This window comes from Myodes glareolus, chromosome 8 (genome assembly GCF_982192425.1).
Source record: "Myodes glareolus chromosome 8, mMyoGla1.1, whole genome shotgun sequence".
Classification (NCBI taxonomy): domain Eukaryota; kingdom Metazoa; phylum Chordata; class Mammalia; order Rodentia; family Cricetidae; genus Myodes; species Myodes glareolus.
In genome coordinates, this window is record NC_142033.1 from 30,634,661 (window position 1) to 30,656,816 (window position 22,156).

A 22,156-nucleotide genomic window follows, 5' to 3' on the forward strand; every position below is an offset into this window, starting at 1 on the left:
TTCCTGAAAGTTAAGAGCCAGCCGTACTTTCCAGCCTGAAACCAGATCGGTTTCATTACCTTTAGGCCTGCTCTTCTATACCAGGTTCACCCTGATGCAAGAGATCTACAGTAAGAGACCCTGAGACAGCTGCTGATAGCGCTGACGGTTTGCTAGAAAGGGGAATTGGATTGGTGTAACTGACAATCTCTGCAGATTTGGGCAGATTTTATAACAGAGTGGGCTGATGTAGATTAAAGTCATGTTGATGACACAGTGGCTGAAGACACTTGCCGCCAAGCCTAGTGACCTGTTTGATCCCCCAGACCACGATGTAGAAGGGGAGAACCAGTGTCTCCACATTTAAACTTTCAACATTGAAACTGTTTAAAATCAGATTTCATGATGAAACGAGGCTAAGCTGCAGGTAATGAATATTTCAGATTTAATTTAAAATTCTAAAATCTAAATCTAGATTTAAAATTGTGCTTTAGAGAAGTGAGAAGACCAGGTGGTGGTGACAGATGCACGGTGGATCTCTGAGATTGAGGCCAGAGTATAAACAGTGAGAAACCAAAGAGTGACATCTTTCTCTTTATCTGTAGTGATCTCTGCGGTGGTGCTTGAGCGCAGGGTTGCCAGGAACCTGCTTTTGCCATCCTTCCCCTCTGTCATTGTGTGGCAGGTTCATACCGCATCCAAATCATGGAGGAACCTCATAATTCTCGCGCTGTCTTCTGAGCTGTGGGCATCCTTAACTATCCTGTATTCATATGTGAGCTTTTCATACTTTGCTTGACACTGTTTCCAGTCTCTGTACTCGTAGTGATTGCAGCCGTCAGCAGTGTAAACAAATACTCCTTTATTTCCCAGTGATCTGTAATGTTGTTCTCACGTATTTCTGTCTGCCCAGTCACTTAGGAGAGCTTTAATCTCCTCCTCAGTCCAGTGCTCTCCACGCTCCATGTGCTCCATGTTGAAAGTGACCTGGAAATGATTCACTATTTCTAGCTAACATTTTGTTTCCTAGGAAACCAGGGGCCTGGTTGTCAGTGCCTGAGAGCTTGAAAGGATGTAGTTTTAACTGGTTCAAGCTGCCTAAGGGAGTAACTTGAGCATCTGCCAAATAAGCAGGCTTGTTGGTTAAAGAATTCTGGACCTGGGGGCTGTAGAGATGGCTCAGTAGTTGCCTGCTCTTTCAAAGGTCCTGAGTTAATTTCCAGCAACCACATGGTGGTTCACAACCATCTGTAATGAGGTCTGGTGCCCTCTTCAGGCATGCACGTAGACAGAATATTGTATACATACTAAATAAATAAATATTTTTAAAAAAGAACTCTTGGACCTAAATGATTGCTAATCTTACTGGTTTTGGCTTTAGGGAAATTTTACGTTTGGGGCAAAGGGAATGAATGAAAACTATTTTTGATGTATTTCTTTTCTTACATAATTTTTACCTTCATTTAAAGTTTATTTTTTTTAAATTGCTTGGAAATGGTAGGCAGTGACTTTTGGTATTTTTTTAAAGGTTTATAGTTAATATTTATAACTCTACATTTAAAAAGCATTACATTTTGTGCTGAAGTGATAGCTTATTGGGTAAGGGCACTTATTATTGCATGGGAAGGACCCAGGTTTGTTCCCAACATCTACGTGGCAGGTCACACATGTATGTAGCTTCCTTACAGGGAATCTGACACCACCCTTTTCTGGCCTCAGTAGGAACACCAGGCACCCACGTGGTGCACACACATACATGCAGGTAAAACATCCATACACCGAAGATAAAAAGACATTGAATTACGTTTTGACTGAGATCTATACCTCATGCTAACTTAAAGACCATTGTTTTCATGTGGGTGATGATGAACACCTTTAATCTATTATTAACTCTGCATTTGAAACCATCTTGCTGTACATAGCAAGTTCAAGAAGAGGCAGGATTACATAGAGAGATCCTGTTGCCAAACAAATGGGGGTGGTGTTTGTTGGAGAAAGTTTTCAAAGTGTGAAAAGAAAAAGACAAAAGCTTGAACTGTGTGTGCTAATTAGTACCTCAGGTCCCTGCACACTGGAGGTGTGTTCACAAGCACCTGCAGTCCCCGCAGCTGGAGGTGTGTTGATGCATGCCGGTGAGCACCTGCAATCCCGTGAAGCTTTTTTTTTAAAAATTTATTTATTTATTATATGTACAATATGCCTGCTGACCAGAAGAGGGCACCAGACCTCATTACAGATGATTGTGAGCCACCATGTGGTTGCTGGGAATTGAACTCAGGACCTTTGGAAGAGCAGGCAATGCCCTTAACCTCTGAGCCATCTCTCCAGCGCCCCTGAAGCTTTCTTATTGACAGATGATCCATTCCTTTGTTCACAGGGGTCAAGAGAGTGCTGGCATTGTGACCAGTGATGGGAGTTCAGTGCCTACATTCAAGGTGCATAAGGTAAGTCTGAGCCTTAAATCCTGATATAAGAGGGAACTGTTGCCGGCTGGTCATTAGTATCTGGAGTTGGGCTAGGCACGGGAGTGCGCATCTTTAATGCCAGGACTCAGGATGTGGAAGCAGGTGGATTTCTGAGTTTGAGACTAGTTTGTTCTGCATAGTGAGTGAGTTTCAGGCCAGACTGGGCTACATAGTAGACTTTATTTTCTAGGTAAACAAGTCAGTAAATATATAAACTGGGGATATGGATAAAATTGCAACTGGAAGCAGTTGGATTAGTCTACTAAAGACAGCAAACGAGAAGATTCTTGGATCAGTCTACTTCCAGCTTTGTGTCCTCACATTTGTCCAGTTAGGGTATCTGTCTTCCCCAATGATGTTTCGCTAGACCAGATCATTCAAGCCAAGGGGTCCATCAGTTTCAATAATTTTAGGAATATTTATTTTTCCCCCAAGAAGGGTTTCTCTGTACCTTTGGAGCCTGTCCTGGCACTCGCTCTGTAGACCAGGCTGGCGTCTAACTCACAGATCCGCCTGTCTCTGCCTCCTGAGTGCTAGGATTAAAGGCGTGTGCCACCATCGCCCAGCATAGTGAGTGTCATAAAATAGAAGTGCCTCGATGCTGTGGCAATCCTGAGAACTAAATTGCTAAGTTCTAAATGAATTTAGTGTGAAAACCTGGAGTACAATTTAAACAGTGAATTCATTAGATCTGTGGCGCACAGAAGAATGTGAAATGCTTGTCTGTTTTGGATTGTCCATGCATAGTCTTGTCATTAGCAGTACCAGTTTCTGGTTTTTCCTAACATCTGCTTTTACGTTAACTTCTCAAGGGAATGGGTCTTGTAAATGACGTTTTTACTGAAGATAATTTGAAGAAATTATATGTCTCAAATCTTGGAATTGGTCATACGAGATACGCCACGACGGGAAAGTGTGAGCTGGAGAGTTGCCAGCCATTCGTTGTTGAAACTCTGCATGGGAAGATAGCTGTGGCCCATAACGGTGAACTGGTAAATGCAGCTCGGTTAAGGAAGAAGGTGAGTTGGTTCTTTACTGGCTCCTTGGGTGTTATGATAGTTAATGAAAAGACACTGACAATCTCGATCTAGGGCATCTTCTAATTATTGCCACTTGTTACCTCGGTTCAAGAAACCATTGCATCAGAATTGCCTGGCACGCTTGCTCTGACTCCAGATTCTTGTATTCCCCAGGAGACCGGAAGCAATGCCTCTTTAGTGCTGTGATTTAGACCATTGATTTATGGGGCTGTCAGCAGCATGAGGAATGGCTGTCACGATCCTCTTATTGCTTTGTCCTCTGTTCAGAGTTTGTGTGAAAGGAAAACTAAGCATTGTTCCCTGCATCCAGACTCAGCACAGCGTACTGCTATGACCAAACATGGAATTTCTTAATCCAGCCTGTTGGTGGCGTATCGTTCCAGTCCCCTCTGGTGCCATGTGTTAGAGCTCATTCTCAGGAGGCTGAAGCCCAGTTCAGATGCCCACGCCCAGTCTAGACCCTGAGCACTTAGGGCCTATAGGCTGTGAACTGAGATCCCACATCCCTTCCTTGATTCCACTTGGTAAGGGAGTGACTCATGCAACTCAGAAAAATGTTTAATCTATGCGTATTGATTAATTTGAAGACATTTGAAGGATGCAGAAAGGGTGAAGAGGCGGGTTTGTAGCGTTTGTGGGAGGGGGCATGGGACCTTGGTGCCCCTGAACACCACTCTCCAGGCACCAATCAGAAGCTCCATGGACCTGGTCTTTTAGTCCTGTAGCTTGGCCTTTGGCGGTCAACTTGACCTTCAAGGACTGTTCCCTCCTTAGAGGTCTGGTCTAAGACTGAATGTAGTCCTCTAGTCACGCCATTGGTTTCCATGGTAGCTGCCCTGTATCCTGTCGCTGTCAAGGAACATCTACCCACCAGACATATCATTATTATATTATTATACAAATTTCTTTTGTGGCCAGGCAGTTTGGGAATTCTGTGCCAGGAAAGATTAGGCTGAAATCGATGTGAGCTTGGCTTTTTGGTTCTCCTTGTCTCTCAAGTTGGATAAAGATATTGGAGTAAGAAATAGAAACCTGTCTGTTCTGAACATGTGTAGCGTTCTTCCTCCTTAGTCCCTAAGCAACCTGACAGTACTGTTGGTTACTCTAAGAGTAGAAAGAGGATTTAAGTAGGTTTTGTTTGTTTGTTTGCTGTTCTGAGGGCCAGACCTAAGACCTTATGTGTGCTAGACAAGCACTGTGTCACTGAGCTGTGTCCTCAGCCCATGTCAGTGTTTTTAAGGGACCAAAACATCTGCGGAGTTTGGTTTGCAGGCGTCTAGAGCTATCCCCCATTTCTTATTCTTTTCTCGTGACCAAGTCTTACTGTTGCCCAGGACTGGTCCCTGAAACTCCTCTTGCCTCCATCTTCCAAGTGCCTGGATTACGGGCATTTCCTCTGTCTGAACAGTCTCAGGAAAATGCAAAAAGAAAGTGGACTATTGACTCAGAAATCTTTATCTGAAATGCTTAGGTGGGAGGTCTTTCAGATTCTGTAGTGTTCGCACCTTGTGAGCTGCAACCAAGTCAAAGTGAAGCCTGTATTTCATGGTACAAATTTAACATGGTGGCGAAATATAATTCTGTGTGTTTTTTGTTTGTTTGTTGGTTGTTTTGTTAAGCTGAGCTCTGCTCTGTTCACGTAGAAGTCATGAAGATGCAAAGTGTCAACAGTTCTGAGCCCACAGGGTCAGTGTTACCCCCCCCCCCCCCCCGGGCTTTCATGCCGGTGGCCCTGCTTCTAGTGTTACAGCCCTGAGCTCAGGGTGCTGGGTAGGCAGAGCTGGTGACTTCGGGCAGCCTCGGAACCCTTCCAGCAGTTGGGTCTAACAGCTTCTCCCTAGCTCTGCTGCCTCTCACCTTCTCCGTGCTTCCCTCTGTCCTTTTTGTTTTGTGGATATGCGTGTGGGTCTGAGCGTATGTTTCCTCCCACACACATAATGGTGCCTCTGGAAACCAGAAGAATGCATCAGATCCCTGGGTGCTGGAGTTCTAGGTGATTTTTGAGCTGCCATGTGGATGCTGGGAGTCCAATCTGGGTCCTCTCAGCCGCTCGGTCATCTCTCCAGCCCTTGCCGCAGGTCTCTATAAATCTCTGAAGTCTTTGGTAGCCTGTGGTCCTGACCACCCCCTTGAACTCTTTAGCCTTCTTCTAGCTGCTGCTGGGTGTTCCTGGGATGAGGAACCCCAAGGGACTACCTGTTCCTCACACAGCCCACTCTGCCCACTAGACCCATAACAAAAGGCCCTAAAGAAGCAGCAAAACTAATCAAATTGGTGACTTTGCTGCAGCCGAGGTGCAGTGGGCAGAAAGTGTCCCAGGCAGCCATGCGGAGGCTGAGAGGACTTGTGTATATTTGTGGACTAGCTGACGTGATGCAGAGTTCCTGCCCCTGTGGCAGGGGGGCTGCGGACAACTGCAGTGCTGTCTGCGAATATCTGGATGGCTGTGAGGTGCGGGCTGCAGGCTGGATTGTATGAAGCTTCTCTGAAGCTGTCATGGCCATAGTAACTTTTGAGGGTTTTTGGCAATTGGCGAGGACCCTTTACCTCCTCCCCGCCTGAAATAAGTCTCTATGGAGTCCACTGTTGGCCTGGTTCTCCCTGAAGTTATCCTGACCCATTTATTTGGCAACTCTCAGGATTACCCAGAAAATGGTAAAATCTGAAGCTGGGGCTGTCACCTTTCCCAGGAAACATCAGGCACTGCATATCGGGTGGCACAGCAGTGTTCCTCCCAGCCCTGCCATGATCTGGGGGCCTCTGAGATCATAGCAGCAGCTCTGTAGCCTGTGTCTCGGCTTCTGTTTCTGCTGTCGTCAGGCAAATACAGGGTGGCTCTCGGGTAACTGCTGTACTGGCCAGTCCCAGGAAATGACTGCTGCTGTCAGTCATGAATGAGTGTCCAGTCCTGACAGTTCCCTTTATCTACAGAAATAGATAACGGAAGTGATTACAGTGAAGTTACTGTTCCTAGTGTACAGGTCCGGCGGCAGGCAGCCTCAGTGGGGGCTGCGGACTCGTGGCCTGTTTCCACCTCAGAGGAGCCTTGTTGTAACTTCAAAAGGCTCAAAGTTTGGAGCACTCTGGGGTTTTGAATTAGGATATACTTTCTATATTCTTGAAACTTAAGAAGCCATGTGAAGAAAATGAGTACCGACTTGAAAATGATAAATTCGAGAGAAGTATAAATCTGTAATGACCACAGGAAACTAGAATCTGGTGGTTGGGACAGAGTTCTTGCCTAGGCAGCCTGTCCATGACACATTGTTGTGAAGCTTCCTCTTTTAATGGTGTCCAGTTTCTGTGTGTGCGTGGTCATTTCATCGGTTTATTCCTGATTACGCGGCATCTTTATATTCCTGGTAGGTCCTTTTGATCGATTTGTTCCATTCAGTTATTGCTGTCTGCTTTCTTCAGTTCATTAGATCTAGTAACCGTCCTTTGGTAACTTCAGGACCAGGTGGTGGTCAGTATTAGCATGTATACTGTTAACACACATGCTTATACACACATACATGCACATTTTGTTTAGCATTTTTAGAGCTGATGTTTCACGTATGGTAAGTAGTTACAGATATTGAATGATAGTGAATTGGTAGTTTCAAATACCTAGAGGCAGACTTCATTATTACCCACGGCCTGTCTGTTTTTTGTCGTAGCGTGAGGTAGCTCCCGCCGTTCTGCTGTGACCTCTTGGTGAGCGGTGGCATTTGTAGTGACTATAATATACATTTCTGTCCACAGACTGAAAAAAATAAAAATGAGTATAGTTAAAAATTTAGGCAATTCCAAAAGTAACATTATGAATTCAGTTCTGGAGAATATACAGCTCACTTTTTCCAGACCTAGCCCCTAAGCCAGGTTTTAGACCTAACTTTACACATTTAGCTATCTACTAAAAATGCTTTTTAGTGTCCATGTAATCATCCTGTACATGTTTGTGGAGCAGCTTCTGGGTCAGTCAGTCCTCTGCAGAACTTCATGATGATAAAGTGCACTCGGCAGTGTTTATTAGCTGTCGCCTCCATTTTGTCATTTGAAATGTTGATTCCTGTCTTCTGTCAGTGCTCAGAAGTATGGGAGTTCATTTATGCCACCAGTGCACTCGGTTTGAGAGGCACTGGCGCAGTTTGCTGCTCTTCAGGAACTCTCCTTCAGGGTTATGGAGGGGAGAAAAGGCCGCCCACAGTTCAAGCCCTTTGCTCTGTTACTTACACTCTTACCTGGTTTTGCTTTGTGTCTGCTAAAGCCCTTCTTTTCTGCCTGGCTTTAGAGGCTTCCCATTGCTCTCAGCAGTAGTCCTCTGTCACGAGCATGCACAAGCAGTTAAGTGGGGTGTAGGGATGTCACTTAGTATCTGTAGGATGCCTGGTTTGTATTACTGTGTGCTGTTGGACAATAGCAGTCTCACTATGTATCTTTTCTCTCCCATAGCTTCTGCGCCATGGCATTGGGCTTTCCACATCCTCTGATAGTGAAATGATTACCCAGTTACTAGCCTACACCCCTCCCCAGGAACGAGACGATACCCCAGACTGGGTAGCAAGGTAACTAACTGTATAACTAGCCGACACTTGCAGCTCTTGCATTGAGAGCTTAACTTGTAGAACGTGCTAACAGCCAGATTGATTCATTCAGTTACTTGTGATTCCAGAATTAAGAACCTAATGAAGGAAGCGCCCACTGCATACTCTCTGCTCATAATGCACAGGGATGTCATTTATGCAGTGCGTGATCCATACGGAAATCGTCCTCTCTGCATTGGTCGTCTTATTCCAGCGTCTGATATGAATGACAAAGGTAATGAGCTTCAGTAGGAATTCGATATTAATAATGCTTTTCAAAACCATTGTTTCTATTGGCAAGACTTCTCCTTTCTCCCTTTTTCTTTTATGAGCTCCCAAAATCTGTGGTTACAGGAAGATAATGGAAAGGAAGAGAGGGAGGAAAGGAAACACAGTATCTTTATTTCCTTTATGTTTTAAGTTTATGTGAGTGTGTCCCTACATTGTATGTCGGTGTGCGCTCCTCTGCCATTTCTGGAGGTGGAGATCTGGTGTCGTCCTCTATCACTCTCGACCCGTTCCTGTGAAGCAGGGTCTTTCTCTGCATTTGGAGGTTGCTTGAAGCCTACCTTAGCTGGAGTTACCGGGATGTGCAGGATGCCAGGCTTATTATGTGGTGCTGGGATGGGAACTCTGGTCCTCATGATTTCACAGCAAGCTTTCTAGCCCTAGCTACTGATGTTTTTTAAAGATGTGAGCATGGGGTAGAGGCATTCACATATATGTATGCATGCAGGTGTGCTTGCCTATGCGTGTGTTGTTGAGAGGCCAGAGATCAACTCCATTATCGTCTTTTGTTGCTTTTTCCTTTTTTGAGATGGGATCTCACTAAGACCTGAGCTCACCGTTCTCAGCAGTGGTGGCTGGCAGTGAGTTCTCTGGGTCTTTCCCAGCGGTGGGATTCCATGTGACTTCTGGCACGCTCAGCCTTGGCGGGTCACTGGGATCCAAAGTGAGCCCCTCGTGTACACGTAGCAAACACTTCCCTCACAGAGCCACTCGAAGGTCCTGGTTTTAGTTTTAAAGTGTATTTTCCGGGCTGTGTCTGATTCCTTAGTGCATTTAATACTGTGTTCCCATTTTTCTCTGAATTGCCAGTTCATATTTTTGCCTAACCTTTTTATTTGTGCAGTGATTTTTCTTCGTGATGTATCGCCTGTGTTATTCGAACCACATCATAATGTTATTGGGAATCATGTATTATTTATTATCTTATACTGGAACCACCTGCTTTTATTGTGATGCTAATAATAGATTTATATATTTGATGTTTAGCTCTTCTTATGAAATATTCTCCTTTTTTAAGCTCTTTTTTAAAAGTTATTTTACAATTTTGTGTTTGAATCCACACAAATGACAGTGGCATGGGGGTGGGGTCAGAGGACCTCATTCTCAAGCGTGGGAGTCCTTTCTTCTCTGCCATGTGCTTCCCAGGGATTGATCTCCAGTTGAGAGATGTGAAAAATTCACTCTTGACCCACGGTGAGCTGTCTCGGCCTGCAAACCTCTTTTAAAAATTTCCTTGTGGGGACTGGGGATGTAACAGATTAATGCAGTGTTTTCCTGGGATGTGCAAGAATCTGTCTGGGCTTCTATTCTGGGAGCACCATACAAAAAGCAAACAGCAAACAAAGACATTTCTGGACCCTGTGACTGAATTGATTGTCTCATGGTTTATAGAGAAGAAATCTTCAGAGAGTGCAGGATGGGTGGTATCTTCTGAGTCGGGGAACTTTCTCTCTATTGGCGCAAGGTAAGTTGTATCCTATTTATTATTCCAAATTAAAGAAGTGAAGAAATGTATGGCCAGGTGGTGCTGGCACATGCCTTTAATTCTAGCGCTAGGGAGGCAGAGGCAGACAGATCTCTTTGAGTTCAAACAAAGCAAGTTCCAGGACAGCCAAGGCTCTACAGAGAAACCCTGTCTCGAAACACTTTCCCCTACCCCGAAAGAAAAAAAAGAGAAAATGAAATGAGTTTGGGAATTATCATTTTTAAAGGGAGGTGATGGGTATTATTTCCATGACCATTTTCTTTGCTCTAAGAAAGCACCTGTGAATTGTGTCCATAGCAATTGTGCTGACTTTAAAGTCCCAGTGCCACTCTCTGGTTCTGAAAATACTGTCTTCCAAAATGCCACAAGTCTCCAACTTGATTTGATTTTTTTTGTTTTGTTTTGTTTACGTATGCGTGTGCTTGTGTTTGATTCTAGGTCTCTCCCTCACCCAGGCCACCCTGGAGTCTGTGGCAATTCTCCTCCACCTTCCTAGGACTAGGACAACAGTGCCCAGCTCAGACAATTTAGTTTGTTGATTTTATAGCGACATTTATTTAGTTGTGGGGAGGGACACATTGGAGGTCAGAAGGTAGCAGGAGTCATTTCTCTGCTCCCACCTGTGGGTGCGAGAGATCAAATCCAGGTCTTTAGACTTAGCGACAGGCACCTCTACCAAAATGGCTGAAGACTTATTTCCCAAAGTAGGGACTTGGGCTGGGAGAAGGCTCTGTTGGTAAAGTGCCTACTGCCTGAGCATGTGAACCTGAGCTTAGATCCCAACACTCAACACTCAAGGGAAAGTTGGTTGCAGTGTAATCGCAGGACCTGAGGGGCAGGCTGGGGAGAGGTTTCTTATTTGTTTGTTTTACATTTCTTTATTTTGTGTGCTGAAGGGGTGTGAGTGCCACAGGGCACCTGTGGAGAGACCAGGGCACAAGTTGTGACAGTCAGTTCTTTCCTTCTGCTGTGTGGGCTCCAGCAATGAAACTCAGGTCCTAGACTTGGGATCAACTGTCCTTAACCGTGCTGAACAATTTACCATCTCTTTAGGTCATGCTCCTAAGAATAAAGTAAGCCAGGCATGATGGTGAATGCCTTTAATTCCAGCTCTCAGTAGGCAGAGGCAGAGGCAGACAGATCTCAGAGTTCAAGGCCAGCCTGGTTTCTGAGAGCTAGTTCCAGGAGAGTCAGGGCTGACAGAGAAACCCTGTCTCCAAAAAGCAACAACAGCAAAAAGAATTAATCTTTACTCCTCAAAAAACACACAGTTACTTTTAGAGTGAAGTGATATTATAGATTATATTGTATACACTGTCAAGATTTGTCAATGGGGCACACGAATAAGAGTACTTATGGCCCCTTTATTGATAAAATATAAGTCCCTTATTTTTAACATTTTCTATTTTAAGCGTAGCAGAGTTACAGTCTTTTCTTTTGTTTCTTAAAAATTAGTATATACTCATCGTATAAAATGATAGGTTTCACAGATGTCTTCTGTTTGTTTGTTCTAAGATATTCCCATGAAGTCAAGCCTGGAGAAATTGTAGAAATATCCAGACATGGTGTCAGAACTCTTGATACAATTCCAAGGTCTGAAGGAGACCCAGTGGCTTTTTGTATCTTTGAATATGTTTATTTTGCAAGACCAGACAGTATATTTGAAGGTAAGTCATTTTTTTTCTTTGACTCTTTATATAAATCTCATTTATCTCATTGAAATATGACAGTTTTTGGCCATGACAGTTCTTGGTCAAAGGCTGGTGTGGCACTTGGGAAGCATGTGGCTGAAGGGAAGCTATGAATATGTCACTGAGCTGCAAATCATAATCACTTTTAACTTGTAGATTCTGGTTCTTTTAGTTTTAAAAGGGTATAATTTTCAGATACATTTTAAGGTGGAATTTTGTACATATCACACAATTGAATCTCTCGGCTTATGTTTTTCTACTTTACTGTATCTGTATTTTTTGTTCAATCTATAAAATCCCTGAACCAGCTTTTTAGAAAGCGATATTGTTCTCAGTTAAGACAATCTGATTTCTCTTGCAAACATTCCAGGCCAGATGGTTTATACAGTAAGGTACCGCTGTGGCCAGGAGCTGGCGATTGAAGCGCCTGTGGAGGCAGACTTGGTTAGCACGGTTCCAGAGTCGGCTACACCTGCAGCTCTTGGGTATGCAGCCAAGGTATTGACTTTTAATTATTCAGTGAGTTGATCTTCTGTCTTTCAAATACATGTGGACTAGAACGGGAAAATTCACCAACTTAATGTAAGAAGGAAATGTTGGGGTCTAATGTTGATTCCTGCTCAAGAATTTTTAGCCGTTTCTTTCAACCAACTGTGGGCTGAGAGACTGGGTGGTGGGTAAAGGCTGACCACGTGAGTTTGCTTCCTAAGACCCCCGCGGTGGAAGGACAGAACTGACCCAAGTACCTTGACTTCCGTAGCAGCTCTGTGGTGTGCACATGCCCGTTCATACACACGTACACACACAAGTAGTAGTTTTTATTCACCTAAAGATGAGAATATTGGCCGTCATTTTTAATTTTGAGCAGCATACAGAGTAATGAGTTTCACTGTGGCATTTTCATACGCTTGTCATTTTACCCTGTTCTTCATCATCCCTTTCCCACCGCCCTTCCTGTCACTTTGCAGTCTCTGGCTTGTCCACAGCCTTTGTGCTGTGCTGTCACCTGCCCTCCGTTACCCTGGTTGTCTTTTCCCTTATGGCCTGTTTGTCTCTCCTCCTCCCCTTTCTTTTTTCCCATCTCTCTCTTTTCTTTTTCTCTCTGTCTCACATACACACACACACACACACACACACACACACACACGTGCACACTATATTCAGGTTTGTCTAACTTCTTATTGGTGATGTGCCCATCTTTTTCTCAGCATTTTAATCTGTTGTTATGATGACTTTGTGGGTTTCCACGGCACTTCTTCCTTTCTTTTGGGATGGAATGTTCTTTTCTGATTCTGACTCTTCTTCATGGCGTTACTCAGAGGTCTGGCATCTTACCTGACAGTCTCTGGCCTCACTCATTGTTTGAAAAGGGAGGAAGTGCTTGTGGTCGCATAGCCCTGCAATCCCACTACTGCAGCAGTCGAGGCAGGAACACTGCTGTGAGTTGTGTGCCAGCCTGGGCAGCATACATAGTGAGACCAGCTCCAGGATGGCATCATGAATACGTGCAGTATTTAGTGGTGTCGTTGAGCATCCTTACTTAGCTTCTAAATGAAATCACGAGTGTGTGTTAGAGCAATGGGTACCTTGAGGAATGGATGAATGCCTCCTGTCGCTGAAAGGCATCCTCTCAGTCCAGTGTTGCTACTAACAGTGCATTTATTTCCCTTCTCCCAGAGTGGACTGCCATATGTGGAGGTGCTGTGTAAAAACCGATATGTAGGAAGAACCTTCATTCAGCCAAACATGAGGTTAAGACAACTTGGTGTTGCAAAAAAATTTGGCGTGTTGACTGACAACTTTAAAGGCAAGAGAGTTGTCCTCGTAGATGATTCGATTGTGAGAGGCAATACCATCTCACCCATCATAAGACTGCTCAAAGAATCCGGGGCAAAGGAGGTGAGTAATGTTGAAACAGGCCTTGTGGCACCAAAATCAACCAAGCCATGTTGGCATCAAAGTGTACGGTATCCAGTGAATAGTTGTGGGATTTAACTCTGCTTCTCAGATGGCTTTGTGATACCTGAGCAGCAATATGGAGAGCATGGATTAGCTACTCTTACACCAAATGAAGTTTAATCTTTAATAGATTAAAGCTAAACATATAGGAAACAACACTTTTTTAAATAAAATTTTTAAAATGTAACAAAAGTAGAAAAAACAAAATCAAGAATATTTGCTGTATTCTCTATTTGAAGATACAGAACCAATTCCTAATACAATGAATTTAATCCAAATTAGTTTAGTATCACTTTATCTTTTGTAAAATAGAACTTTAAAAAGGATTGGTAAGCATGTATCTATTTTTGCTGTGTTAAATGCTTGGTTGCATGTTATAGGAGATCTTGTTTTCATGTACTTCACTTTATTAAATTTTATATATTGTAGCTTTTAGAAATTGAAGGTTGTTAACATTGTTTTTGAGTCATCATTAACTATGTCTTTTAAAATTGATGCCAAACTTAATCCAGAAGCTTGTTTGTTCCCACCAGTCAGTCCTCTTGTTCTCTTTCCTTTGGCCTCTCTACTTCCAAAAACACAGTATTGAAACTGGCGGGTAAAGAAATTACAGTGGCCTTGAAGTGTTTGTGTGAAAGGCTGAAAAACTCCTTGCTTTCCTAGTGATTTAGCTTAATGAGAAAGGCATGCTGGGATTGTCTGCCTTATTCTAATTAGTTATAAACCACCAAGGGGAAATTCATGACCATATAAATAAGAAGAAAAACTGATAAGAAAGAGTTTAGTGATCCAGATAGGAGACCTTGTCTACCACATTCACGGTCTTTCATCTCTCTCCTTCTTTGAGATAGGGTTTCTCTGTGTAGCTCTGCCTGTCTTGGAACTTACTCTGTAGACCAGGCTGGCCTCAAACTTAGAGAGCTGGCTCCTCTGCTCCTGAGTGCTGGGATTAAAGGCATTCGCAACCACCTCCCAGTCATCTCGGCCTTTTTAGACAGAACAAAATCATGCCTAGCCCTGATGCATCAAAGAGAGCAGATCAATATAGCTGGTGACTCCACTGTTCACAAATCCTAAGGCTCTCAGGTTACAGTAAATATGCTCTCCCTGTGCTGTGTGATAGAGCACGGCCCGGATGACAGCAGATCTGTTTATTGTGCGGTTTGCTGAGTGTTAAAGTTTGCCCTTCACGAGACATTCTCTGCAGTGAATAACCACTGCTCGCTGACATCACACCTTGTCACCTGCATACTCTGCTGCAATATGGGTCATTCCTATTGTTCTAATGCTATTAGTGTCTGCCTTGGAGCCTACAGACCAAAGAATAATTTTAATTTCTGGCCATTTTTATTTAAGAAAACATATACTAGCCAGGCTCGGGGGCACACACTCATTCCAGCATTCAGGAGACAAGGTTCCAGGCCAGTCAAAAAAAAAAGTCGGGGGGAGGAGATCCTATAAGGATTTCCCTCTCATGAATAATGTTTTGATGATGGTTCTGATAAAAATTAATTGAAAACCTTCCGCATTTTTGATTGACTGATGGCCCAGCTTGCAAAGGCATTTTCTGCCTCTTGCAGACCTTTCAATGCCTTGGGCTTTCACAGTGGATTGAGGACGCTCATTCCCATGAGTTGTCCTCTGACCTCCACATGGGCAACAAGGCACAGGTTTGCATAAGTGTGTACATACGTAATAGTAAATAAATAAATGTAATTTAAAAGAGGTTTCAGCATTTTAGATGCTATTAAGAACATTTGTGAGGCTGGGTGTGTGAGTGCATCCTTTTAATCCTAGTACTAGATTGCACAGCCAGGTTTAGCTCATTGTGTTAAAGGCCAGCGTGGTCTACATAGAGAGTTCCCGGTTAGCCAAGGGTACCGAGTAAGATGCTGTCTTAAAACATTTGTTTTCTGGTCATGATGGTACATATCCATAATCCAGCACATTGTGGGTAAAGGCAGGAGGTTCAGGAAGAGGTTAAAGCCAGCTTCAGGTGCTGATAATACTAACTCAAAAGAAAACAAAAAGCCCAAATATTTTTCACAATATAATAATTCTAAATTAATGTTATATATTATTCCTTTAGTCTCCTGTGCCTTACTTCAGGTTTCTATTGCTGCAGTGAAACCCAGGACCGAAAATCAAGTTTTGGAGAGGGAAGGGTTTGACTTGTACTTCCATGTTCATCATTGACGAAAGTGAGGACTGATGTCCTCTTCTGGCCACTGAGCGTGAAGCACTCACATGGTGCTCAGTCAGACATGCAGGCAAAAACTCAACACATAATAGAAAATGAATATATCTAATAATTTTTTTAAAAGAATGAAAAATTTACCTATTCAGTGAAATGATTTCTATGGTTTACCTTGTTGCTAATGTTGTTAATTAAATGTTCAGTAAGACAGTTTTATAGGTATGGAGTATGTATAATTAATTTACTGTGAGTACATGATTTCTTTCTAAGGTGCACATTCGAGTCGCCTCCCCACCAATAAAATATCCTTGCTTCATGGGAATAAATATACCCACCAAAGAAGAGCTGATAGCCAATAAACCAGAATTTGATCATCTTGCAGAATACCTCGGTAGGTATTAAAATTTCTGTTGATTTTAATGGTTGGTTTGTTTGATTTAAATTTTAAGTATACTTAAAATTTAAGTGTAAAACAGCAATAAGAAGCTGATTTGCAAGATAAATTTGATTGGTGGGATGTGGCTCAGCATTATAGTTCTTGCACCACAAGTTTGGGGACCAGAGTTGTTCACAATTGCTGGGTAGGTATGGGTGCCTTTGTGATTGCAGAGTTCAGCATGTGGAGACCGTATACCCAGAGCAAGCTGATCAGCTAGACTAATGGAATCAGTGACTCAGAGACCCTTCACTGTACATGGAGCCTTTCTGTCCTGTCATTTTCCGTTCTGTCCATCCCCCATGTCTCCTGCCGTAGTCCTCCTGCAGCCTCTTTTAAAATAACCACCATGAGGCTTAATATTAATTACAAACTGGCATATTAACTCAGGCTTATTAACTAGCTCTTACAACTACATGATCTGTTTCTATAAACTTGTGTATCGCCGTGTGGCCCAAGGCTTACTGGTGGTTTCTTGTCATGTAGTCCTTGGGTGGCTGAATGTTGTCTCCCTTACTCTGCCCTTCTCCCTGTATGTGCTTGGATTTCCTGCCTGGCTATATTTTGCCTAACTATTGACCAATCATCTTCTTTATTAACCAATAATAATTAAACATTCACCGCATACTGGAAGACATCCCATACCAGTTAACCATGGCCTCTTAGACACACGTCCACACATGTGCATGCACACATGCACATTGGGATTAAAGTCATTTTCAATAGCAACAAAACTTGTCTTTTAGAAATAATTTAAACATAACGATTTCAGTTCCTGCTATATGTGGTGGCATATGCCTTTAATTCCAACACTGGAAGCAGGAGCAGCTGGATCTCTCTGAGTTCAAGGCCATGGCTACAGACATTTCTTTAAAAAAAAATCACTACAGATAACTCAAAGCAAAACAGTTTATTTTTATACATACATATACAGAGTTGTGTGCAGTGAATTTCCTTCAAAATTATTTTTATTTACTTTATTCAATGGTTTTTACCTTTTCCCAGTTTGGAAATAATATACTCAGAAAAAAATATGTGGACTACATCATTAATAATTAGAAATAAAAATCCAAATTTCATGCTCAGGTCGAGATACTGCCTGTATGGGAAACTCCTGTGAGGGTCTTCCTCATAATTGCATTATTTCCAGAATTCCATTGTTCTGAACTCCCGCTTTGCCACCAGTATTTCTTATACACAGTGTTTGTTAGCTATTCCAAATCTACACAGAAGTAGATGGCGGTACAGTATGTTTTCTTTGTATGTATGTATATGGGACTGTCTGCACATGTACGTATGTATGTATATATTTGCTGAGCCATAGAAATCAGTGTGAAACCCTGAATTATAAAAGTTATTTTCATTATATGTTAAGTAGACATTGAACACTATTTTAAAAAGTAAAAGTGCTAGGGCATTTTTTATATTAGAGATTATATAATATTTTATATTAGATGTTGATCAAAGCAATATCAGAAGAGAAATGACTACACACACACACACACACAATCAGATCTCTACCCCAGACTGACCCCCCCCCACACACACACACAGAATTAAATCCAGGGACTCCTGCTTCTTAACAAGCATTTTATCCCCAGGCCTCATTCTCAGGTCTTTCCCTCTCCTTTTAAAGGTTGGAATTGTCCTGGGTGACTTGAACTAGAGATCATCTTGTCTCTGCTTCCCAAGACACTGGGATTCTAGGTTAGAAGTCATCACATCCAGCTTCCTTTTCAGGAAAGCAAGAGGAGACCTTTCCATGCTGACGTAAACGGTGCTTTCTGTGGCCGTGCTGGGGTAGAGCGTGTTTTCCTCCCTAGAGAAAAAGCTCGTGACGGTTCCCTTTCCTCCTGCAGGAGCAAACAGTGTCATGTATCTGTCGGTGGAAGGACTGGTTTCATCTGTGCAACAAGACATCAAATTCAAGAAGCAGAAAGTGCAAAGACATGATATTACAATTCAAGAAAATGGCAACGGTCTGGAATGTTTTGAGAAGACGGGACACTGTACAGCCTGCCTCACTGGGCAGTACCCTGTGGAACTGGAATGGTAGCTGCCTGGACGGAGTTCCTTGAGACTGAAAGTGATCAAGAAGTGGTTTACATACTATCTGTTACTCAGTTGGCACAAAAGAGATACCACCTGCTTGTGTGTGTATACCTTTATAAGCTCTGAGGATTCCTGAGGTTACTAAAGTGCTATAATTGAATCATGGTGATTACATGTAATATAACATGTACGGATTTTTTATACAAGGATTGACTTTTCACCTAGGAGAAGGCAGGAGGTGAACGGTATTTCCCAGGTCCATACTTGAAGGGTTTGCAAGAGGTTAGATTAGGGATGTGTGATATACACAGGACAAGGGGCTTTATCATGTTCATGAAAAATCTGAATTCCTCGTGCCTCACAGAGATCTAATCTGTAGTCTAGTCTGTCGGTGTGGCCACCCGCTCCTCAGCACACACATTTGTGGTTCTGGGGACTAATGGACAACTCAAAACAAAAAACAAAACAAAAATAAATAAATAAAATCTACTTGGTAAGCTGAGGCAGAGAATTCTTGGGTTCAAGGACAATCTGGGTTTTCTGCCTGAAGATGAAAAGTGTCTTTCTGTGCCTCGGAGCCCCCATTTATTTAATGCATCTAATACACAGTAGGAACGTGAGTGAGTACATGCCATACGTAGGTGTTTAGAGGTATCATTTTACCCGTATGTTTTAATAGCGCATGATCATTAGCTTTTGCTAAATAAATGTTCAGTTTCATAGGATGGAGGGAAATGTTCAGATTTGCAGACCTTTGCCATCTCTCTTTGGGATGCACCATGATTGAAAAATATATGAGGCCTTCTTTTTCCTACACTTGGACTCGAAGATGTGATTGATAATATTTAGTACCTTAGAATACAAGCCTAGCAAATAACTTAGTACACTGGAAGTAGAAAAGAAAAATTTGAATTCCAAGTAAGCCTTTGTCCTTAATTTGATTAGATTTGGCTGTCTGAATTGAGTGCTTGGTTGTTTACAGTCATGCATTCTTGTATACATACAGACATATGATTGAAATTGAGCAAATAGAAACATACTAGGGGCCGGTTTGTTTAATGGCTAAGACAGCTACTGTTAGGGAATTAGATTGCCTGTACCCAAGTGTCAGTCAGCTGATAATCAGGTCTTTTCTGCTTTGTTTTGTTAGGTCTAGTGAGATTTTAGTTTTAATTTCTTTATGATGCAGACTCAGAGGGTTGCAGTGATTTGCTTACTAACTCATATTTGTGTAAGACTTTTCACTTGCAAAAAACATTTATTTCTATATTATTGCCAAAATTGCTGTAGTTTCCCAACCCATTTAGAAATATAGTATTTATTAATAACTGAAATTATTGGTCTGCATTTGTTATACAGTCTCATGTGTTACATAATAGCAAGGCAAGATAAACTGTTAATACTTTAAGGTCATGTGCTTTGGTGTCTACAGTGCTCCTCTGACAGGTGCAGGCAGGTTGACTTTGTATAGCCCTAGGGCTGTTTCAGTGGGTGGAGCCTTGTATGTTAAATGCATTACTCATGGTGGACTGGAGGGTAAGGCTTTAGGTCAGTTTTAAAATGGCCTTATTTAAATTCGATGTTTTAAAAAGAAACTCAGGGAAAGTATTAAAACCAAAATCTCTAATTTGACTTTGTGTTTTCCATAGTTTTTATTTTGTTTTATTGGGGTACTTTTATAAAGGGAAATGATGTTGTGGTCGTTTGATAATTGTACAACTTTCTTAATTATTTCTTCATTGTAACCTTTTATTTCACAAGTTTCTGGTATGAATTAAATTAACATTTTTTTTTTTTACCAGTTTCAAGCCTTCTTTTGTCTGCTTTAAATGTATATAACTTCGTTTCAGAGTACGATATGCTGAAAAAATATAAAAAATGTGTTTGAACACAGTTAATGTCACAAACCAATGTAAACCTTTTTTTAACCTTTTTGTGATCTTTTTTGGTGACAAATATATGTAATAATTATGTTTACATGTGTCGTTATTAAAAAATTGTGGTCATCGGTACTTTTTGGTAAACACCATGAAGACGGCAGCCTCGATCATACCTGGCACCAGCTTAATCGGTGGGGAAAACCAACCCAACACAAGAACCGTGAATGATAACACTTACAATAATAGAGAAATGGCTGGGCCTGATATGGGCCTATAATTCCAGCACTTGGGAAGGCAGGAAGCAGGAGGTTCTGGGTCAACATGGGCTATGTTGTGAAATGTTATCTCAAAAGACAAACAAACAAAACAAAAAACAAAAGTCAGACATCTGAAGGATGAGGGGTTAAAGGCTGTTAGCAAGTTAAGAGTTTCTTAAAGCCATGCAAATGGAAAGGTTTTAATAAAATGCATTCAAAACCTGAACCAATACAAAGGTACCCTTTTAGAAGTGTATACTTTAATCCCTCGCTGGAAAAATTTGAAAGCCTCTGGGAATAAGAACTCTGAATCTGCCCAAGAAATCGGGCCAGGCAGTTCTGATGTAGTCGGCCAGAGACTGAAACACCAGAGCACCTATTGAAGAAGAGAGGCTAAGAGGTGAGGTTCACTGGGTGTTGTAACCAGAGCACGACCCCCCCCCCCCAACCCAGGGAGACCACCAGAAAGCAGTGTGGACCAACTGCAAAATGCAAGGTTAACTCTTCTACTGCGAGCACAAACGAGTACAGGCAATTACTGGCTGGCCAGGAACTTCCTCACTACCCTGAAAAAATAAGGCAGAGAGAGAAGTTAAAAATTTCTTTGTAGGGTTAGTTTTTAAAAGGTGCAATCTACAAAGAGACTCTTTGAAGTGGCTTTTGACACGGGTGCAAGGCCTTCTGCCCCCTCCTATCCTGATTAAGTCAGCTTGCTTCCTTGTTTTACTTGTTATCACCTGGTGACTGGCTAAGTGACCTTGTGCTTGGAATCTCCCAGGTGGGAGGGGAAGGAACGCGCTGCTAATCTGTGTTTCTAGTTTTAAAACATTTTGCTAGGAAATTCTTGTCCCTTTGAAAATAAGGGGTGAGGGTCTCTCACTGAGCAGTTAAAAGATGGTGTTATTTCTTTAGATCTATAGAGCACAAAGACGGGTGTGCTGGCCACTTTGTCAGCCTGACACAAGCTAGGGTCATGTGGAAAGAGGGACTCTCAGTGGAGACAATGTTTCCTTCATGTTGGTAGGGTCCAGCCCACTGTGAGCAATAGCATCGCTGGGCCTGGGTTGCTTAAGAAAATAGCCTGGGGGCTGGAGAGACGTCCAGTGGTTAAGAGCACTGCCTGCTCTTTCAGAGGACCCAGGTTTAATTCTCCACACCCACAGGGTGACTCAAAATTGTCTGTAACTCCAGTTATTATTATTATTATTTTATTGTTTTTTTTTTTTCCGAGACAGGGTTTCTCTGTGTAACAGCTCTAGCTGTCTTGTAGACCAGGCTGGCCTCAAACTCAGAGATCCACCAACCTCTGCCTTCCAAGTGCTGGGATCAAAGGCATGCACCACCACTGCCCAGCCTTAACACCAGTTCTTGATCTGACAACACAACCCTCCTCTGGCCTCAGGCAACAGACAAGCATATGGTTCACAAACAGGCCAAACATCCATACATGTGAAATAATAAAATAATTAAGATACAAAGAAAGAAAAGAAAGGCCCAGGCGTTGGAGGCAGACCTTTAATCCCCAGCACTAGGGAGGCAGAGGCAGGTGGATCTCTGAGTTCAGGGCCAGCCTGGTCTACAGAGCGAGTTCCCGGGCAGGCTCCAAAGTTACACAGAGAAACCCTGTCTGGGGGGAGAGGGGTGAGAGACGAGAAAAGAAAGCAGACTGAGTAAGTCATAGGGTGTATGGTGGAGATGGGACAAGCCAGTAACCAGCATTCCTGACAGTCTGCTTCAGGTCCTACCCCCAGGTTTTGGCCTTGGGTTCCTGTGCTGACTTCTCTTAGTGCTGGAGTGCTTAGTGCTTGGTTCCCCAAGTTGCTTTGGTTATGATGTTTTATCACAGCAACGGAAAGCTAAC

The 22,156-nt window shown here is 42.6% G+C and overlaps 1 protein-coding gene across 1 annotated transcript in view; it reads left to right on the forward strand.

Annotated features, from left to right (window-relative positions):
* Positions 1 to 20,131, forward strand: part of LOC148121145 (amidophosphoribosyltransferase) — a 36,720-nt gene extending 16,589 nt beyond the window's left edge. The window contains exons 2-11 of the mRNA XM_087908941.1: positions 2,357 to 2,423; positions 3,257 to 3,463; positions 7,919 to 8,031; positions 8,139 to 8,284; positions 9,730 to 9,802; positions 11,339 to 11,490; positions 11,885 to 12,012; positions 13,192 to 13,413; positions 15,941 to 16,061; positions 17,966 to 20,131. Of these exons, the coding sequence (XP_087765067.1) occupies positions 2,357 to 2,423; positions 3,257 to 3,463; positions 7,919 to 8,031; positions 8,139 to 8,284; positions 9,730 to 9,802; positions 11,339 to 11,490; positions 11,885 to 12,012; positions 13,192 to 13,413; positions 15,941 to 16,061; positions 17,966 to 18,162 (1,426 nt within the window). The 3' untranslated portion in view covers positions 18,163 to 20,131. The remainder of the gene's footprint in view (positions 1 to 2,356; positions 2,424 to 3,256; positions 3,464 to 7,918; positions 8,032 to 8,138; positions 8,285 to 9,729; positions 9,803 to 11,338; positions 11,491 to 11,884; positions 12,013 to 13,191; positions 13,414 to 15,940; positions 16,062 to 17,965) is intronic.
* The last annotated feature ends 2,025 nt before the right edge of the window (positions 20,132 to 22,156 follow it).